General features: G+C 37.4%; 1 protein-coding gene across 1 annotated transcript; it reads right to left on the bottom strand.

Annotated features, from left to right (window-relative positions):
• Positions 1-2,861: 2,861 nt before the first annotated feature.
• On the bottom strand, positions 2,862-3,838 carry LOC123469967 (endocuticle structural glycoprotein SgAbd-1-like). Its single transcript, XM_045169352.1, has 3 exons — positions 3,679-3,838; positions 3,351-3,598; positions 2,862-3,266 (listed from the first exon to the last, which is right to left on the bottom strand). The coding sequence occupies exons 1-3, from the start codon at positions 3,685-3,687 to the stop codon at positions 2,969-2,971; spliced, it is 555 nt and encodes a 184-aa protein (XP_045025287.1). The 5' UTR covers positions 3,688-3,838; the 3' UTR covers positions 2,862-2,968.
• Between the last annotated feature and the right edge of the window lie 2,537 nt (positions 3,839-6,375).

The raw sequence follows: 6,375 nt of genomic DNA on the forward strand, positions 1-6,375 counted from the left end.
TACCTAACTACAACCCCAAAGCAAGGTATAAACACCCCCAACTCCCCCAAATGGACTTCGAATTCTTGCCCCATCGGTCCCGTGCTACTCACCTGCCACCTAGTGCCAACCGAAGAGAACTTTCCCGGTCTTACGGCGGGACTGATACACGTTCCATTCACGATCCGTGATTAACAATAGACCATAAGATTTTTCTATTGTAGCGTTTTTCATATGTAAGTATCTCTCTAGCATAAACAAGATTCTATTCAATAGATAATAAAAGAAGTAACGAATAAAGTTCATTTTTTATTATTGTCAATTCAGTTTATTCTGTTTGCGAAATTTAACAAGAAACGTCAACTTGTGCCATAAAGAGCCGTAGCGTTTTGCAAATCTCTTTGGTGCAGTATAAAAGACTTGATAAAACGTTTAACGTTTGGTAACGGTGTTGGTTCGCTATAGCGCCGTTACTATGCGTGATACCATATGCGTTTACTAATGAGGGTTTATCTAATGCTAATTGCAGGTCTAGGAATGGCTGAAAAGAGTGACGCAAGGATCAGGACAGTTTGAAAAACGATTGGAATAATGACCACACTGGCTTGTTACATGGAAAGCAAAGGCTATAAACTCCAAATGGAGGAAATTAGGTAAATTAGGAAATTAGGTGTCCACATGAATTATAAACGGTGGATTAATTGGACGACCAAACCCACTCTTTTTTCACGTTCTTTGCAGTTAACCATCACAAATATGTTTTTATTCTGTTTTATATAAATCAGGCAGAAATGTAAATAAATTCTTGTCGTGACCCTCGGACTGCTCGAAGTTGTGGTGATGATGCAGCTTTAAGAAGTCGGAATGAGCTGCCGCGAGTTCATCTATAAGTTAATGTCCGTTAGGGTATTAAATTTAACTGTTGATTGATCCAAACGCATGGGGGGGGGATAAGCAATAATTGGGATCGAAAGGGCAATCAAGTAAACTAATCTTAAGGACCGTATTCAAAATAAGCCCATAACCCCCAAAAAACTTTGGGGGGTTATGGTTTAATTTGGGTTGTTTTTGGGTGGTTATGGGCTTATTTTGAATAGGCCTACGGCCCTTAAGATTAACCACTTTCCATTAACTTACTATTAACCTGTGGGCTTGCTGGAGCATCATAAATAGGTAATCAATGATTTTTTAACATCAAGTTTCATTGAACTTATCGTATCCTTAAAGAACTATACAAGATCATTAGACACTGCGAGTATCTGTTCAACAGTAGGAAACACCTCCAAAATGAAGTTCGTGATGGGAGAACTTTGGCCTACCGGGCAAGACTAGACTATGTCCACGACAGATAGTTTGCTAGACAAGGTTAGGCCAGTCAACTATAGAATGAAAATGCCAACAAGTACGCAGTTGACTTCGGTTTTGGTTTGTTGCCAACCGATGCGGAAAATCCTGACCCTTAGGTTTTCCAAGACAGGTGTCTAGTCGACTGGAAACATTTAGAATAGTAGATGTCTTCACCAACCAGGAGTGTCGTAAACTTTTTTCTAAACCAGTTTTCTGGTGAGGAGAGAATCGACAAAGAAGGGCGAATAGGTGTCAGGGTAAGGAGTTGCTGGGCAAGGCATCAACATTTGCTGTTAAGTAACCCTAACAGGTGCAGTCGATTGGGTAAAGTAGGGTAGCTTACTTCATCTAATCACACTCTTAATTATTTCATATTTTTATGTGTTGTCTACACATGGTCCATAAAATACTTTATTACACCCCCTTTTTCCCATTTTCACGAAAAAGGGGGTGGGAAAAAGGGAAAAAGGGGGTGGGAAAAAGGGAAAAAGGGGGTGTAATAAAGTATTTTATGGACCATGTGTAGACGACACATAAAAATATGAAATAATTAATACTAAATGGGGAATATCTAAGCTCTATTTACAAAAAAAAACATTGTTGGAATGTTAAGTAGTTTAATTACAAACTTACGGTGTGTGAAGACTCAAGTCAGCAGGGAGACGAGGAAAAATAATTCTTTTCAGATCATCTGATCGACGCGCCACCATACGGCATAGGACGTGCATGTCTTCAAGAGGTTTATAGCAGATCGTAGTCTTTACCTCTTAGTCTGTGCTGATGGTGAGAAGAGAAAAATATATGCCAGGTACACCACGAACCAATTCGAAAGCACAAGACTTACAATTCTACTGACGAATGCATCTTACCCACAGAGATAAAGAAAACGAACTGTTCAAATCTCGTAAAAATGTAACGTTGCTCAGTCTCAGTGGTAACTTTTAGAGCTAGAGACTGAAAAGTGAGAAAATATGATAACAAATGAAAATAGAGAAAAATAAGGAAGCGGCCATCATGGATTTTTTGTGACCCTTCCCAAAGCTTTGGTTGCTAACGAATCGATAACTTGAAAACTTGTACAGTTTCTCGAAACTATCAGTATTATTTAAAAATGTCCGTTGAGAGAGACAAAAAATGGGAGATGGAGTATTTTATCCCTTTTTGAAAAATGAAATTACGCAAGAGCTGTTTTTCACTATCTTTTAATTCCAGCAAATTTGCTATTTCAAATGAAGGCTTTCTAACAGAACAGGCTTGGATGCTACACTTTTTATTGCGATTCCAAGCGATTGAACATGACCAACAATTTTGACTAGTCACTGGATCGGACACTTTCTAAAGTGCACATCCCTCTGTTCCCATCCAATGTCCAGCATGGATTCGCATCATGTTGCATCTTCACATTATTCCGGATTCATCTTTAACGCTTCAAAATACTCTCAACAATTAATCAACGCCCAACACCCAAAGTCGACGAAAGAGCTCAATTTCACCAAGAACCCCATTGAATATGTGATCCAAAAAAACAAGTTTGCTAGATAGTCTCCGCTTTATATTCACACATTTTTACAGCAAGAGCCAAAAGGCGTAAGGCATAAAATACATAGTTTTAAATTATTTGTTCAATTGAGATTTCATTAATTTAGTAGATCTTGTAGCCTTTGCCGTTGAAAGGGATGTGGACGGGGGCAACTGGAAGTTCGTATTCGTGGACGGGTGCGACGGGCAAGTGATCACCTTTGGGCTGGAATCCAGCTTCATCAGCGGCCCAGGTCAAAGTGAATTTCTGGCCTTCAGGGGAAACCCAGTAAGAGGATCCCTTGTTGGTGTTGCCTAGGACTTCACCGTACGATTCTTTGCCGTAAGAATCGTAAGTGACTCCTTGCATCTTCTTCTGAACCTGGGACTCTTCACGGGTGGTGTAGTCAGACTGGGCATAGCTGTGAATTAAAAGATTTTATTTTTTCGGTTATGATAACCTTTTATACTCATCTTAAGTAGTATAAAGAATGAAATTCAATTACCTCCATTGGCTGCTGCCATCGAGGTTGCGCTCATCAGATTGACTGGTGATGGTAATGTCATCGTATTTGTTATCCTTGTTGTAGGCTGGTGTGGGGTAGGCTGGTGCGGGGTAGGCTGGTGAGGGGTAGCTAGGAGTAGGGTACTTTGGTGCCGGGTAGCTTGGGGCAGGATAGCTGGGAGCTTTGTATTCCGGCTTGTAGCTGGATGGTACGGCGGCAGCAACAGCCAAGAATGCGGCGACGAAGAACTATCGGAAAATACCGTAATTAGTTTAAAGTCCAAAGTTTTTTCTCCAGGTTAGGAAGAATTAGGGATAAAATGCCTTACCAGCTTCATGTTGTACTAGGTTAGTTTGGTAAACAACTGATGATTTTGGTTCTCCATTCCTGGGCTTATATAGTCTGGTGAATGGTAAGTAACAGGCAATCGGGCATTCAGTTGACCTAGTTATTTTGGCCGGTAGCTTTCGTTCAAGCAGTATGTGTATGGGCGTTGTGTAAAATATTCTGCACTCTCACTTTTCATACTAGCTTTTTACACATTTGTTTTCTTGCTTTGCGATAGACCCTTCTGCCAGACTGTCAACATTTTCACATTTAAATAGCTCACATTCAGCCAAAGCTGCTAAAAAATTGTCTATGCACTGCATTAAAGTAGGGTAAAAGAGCGAATTGGGACACCGGCCCGGTTCCTGCTAATTTGGGACAAAGGATACAATTTTTTTCATTTCACGAATAAAATTCCGATGGAGGGTCTACTGAAATATCTAATAGGCGAATTATAAACTAAAATGAGGGTTATGCAATTCGTCCAAAGGACAAATTATAAATCATAATATAACCCGAGAAAACGGTAATTGAAATCTGTAAGTTTTGCTTACGGGCGAAAAACCTGGGAGTGTACTATCTGTTAGCAGATACTTAGAGGGCAACAGATATATCTAAGGTAATATTAAGCAAACCTTTTTACTAATAATATCAAAAGAAAGAGAATTAAAAGTTCTACCAAATAAGTGTAAGTCTGTCCCATAAAATACTATTTTTATTTCAATATGTGGAAAAAGAAAAAACCCCTATTCCTGCTAATTTGGGACAGCCGACGCTAATTTGGGACACCGATTTTTTCAAAAAACGCAAAAAAATTTTTTTTGCGATATATTTATATCAATCGACGCAGAATTAAAAAAGAAATCGATTGATATCTAATGTTTTCATGTTTTTTTGCATCCTTTTGACCAAAATAATGAAAAAATATTTTTGGGACTTAGATTCAAATATGGCTTCATCCTCGAAACTTTAAAAAATTTAAAGCTATCTCCTTTTACAATTTTTTTTCGTAACTTCAAAGCTAATAAACTTGACATATTTTTAAAGACAATTTAGTAATTTTTTTCATCTTATGAGCTACGTAAACGACATTTATTTTTGAACATGTTGTCCCTTATTGGGACACATATTTATTTGTAGATTTTTCTGAAATCTCCGTCCTTTTTCACATTTTCCATGTCGCCTTAACTCGGCGTAATAGGAATTTACATATAAGTCTTAATGTTTAAGTAAAAATATTTATTAAACATGCTTTTTTTATCCCGTCTTTGCCCCATATGATTGCGTGTTAAGCAAACGCGCTAATTTAGGACACACTTTTCGGAGTGCATTGGATGGCAAAATTTTTTTTTGTAGTGCTACTAGGTTAGCACTGTGGATAAGTGCTTGGCTCTTGAGACGAAAGGGTTCTGGTTCAAGCCTTCGAATTGGTTTAATAACATAAATGTTTCTTTAATTGTTTTCTTTGTTGTGCAACAGTCCGTCTTCTAAAGTCCGATAATATCCCGTACAACAAAATTTTTGACTGCATTTTGGGGTTTTAATTGAAAAATGGTCTAAATATACACATCTTTTTAACAAGAGACGGGTAGCTCAGAGGTAAAGCACTGGCCTCTTGTTCGTAAGGATCGTGGTTCGAACCTGGATGCCGACACCATAAATAAATGTTTTCGACAAATGCCTCAAACTTGTAGAGGGAACTATAAGGAATATATTACTCCCAATATTTTTTTATATTGCGTTAGTTTTATGTGTGTTAGACGATTGAATATTATCTCAAAAAATGTGATGTAAGCCATATTTTAGTAAAAAATGAAAAATAAGAAAGCCCCAATATGTTTTGAACCATCGTACTTTAGATTGCAACTCCGTCGTCTTGCGACTGAGCCACCATTCACAAAACGTGTTGCAAAAATGTAACGTGTCATGTAATATGTAGTCTGCTGTCCCAAATTAGCGTCACGAGCGCAAATGTAAAAAACATGAGAATTCCATTCGCAGGTTAGACGGGTATTGTCCCATAATTTAAGTGAAACATTTATCAGTTCTGTTAAAGATTCTGAAACGAATCTATAAATCTAAAAAAAATTTTAAAAAATCGTGTTGGTTTAAGTGTTATTTGACGATTCAAAAATACCTCACAAAAGTGATTTTAAAAAAATATAGAAAATATAATTCGTAACTGGCATGTAAATAGTATAGAACCATCGACCATCATGTTGGCAGTCAAACGTCTTATGACTATGCCACGGTTGACGAACTTTAATAATAAACTATAACATGTATACATGTCATTTAGTATGTGGTCTACTGTCCCAAATTAGCGTCATGGGAGCTTATGTAAAAAACATTAGAATTACAACCACAAGTTAAATAATTTTTTTCACATGATTTTAGTTAAAAAATCAATAATATTGTAAAGGAAACTGAAACGAATCTATTTATCCCAAACACTTGCTGTTATTGTGTCAGATTAAGGAGTCTTAATGATTAAAAAATTTCTCTAAAAATGTGATAAAAATCTAGAATAAAAAAAAGCACCCAGAGATTATCCCTACACAGTTTTGAACCATCAACCAACGAGTTTGCAATCCAACGCCTTACGACTGCGCCACAACTAATGTATTTTAAAAATGTGTCTTAAAACAATAAAGAGTCATTTAGCGTACAGTTTGCTGTCCCAAATTAGCGTCATGGG

Source organism: Daphnia magna, linkage group LG2 (genome assembly GCF_020631705.1).
Source record: "Daphnia magna isolate NIES linkage group LG2, ASM2063170v1.1, whole genome shotgun sequence".
Classification (NCBI taxonomy): Eukaryota; Metazoa; Arthropoda; class Branchiopoda; order Diplostraca; family Daphniidae; genus Daphnia; species Daphnia magna.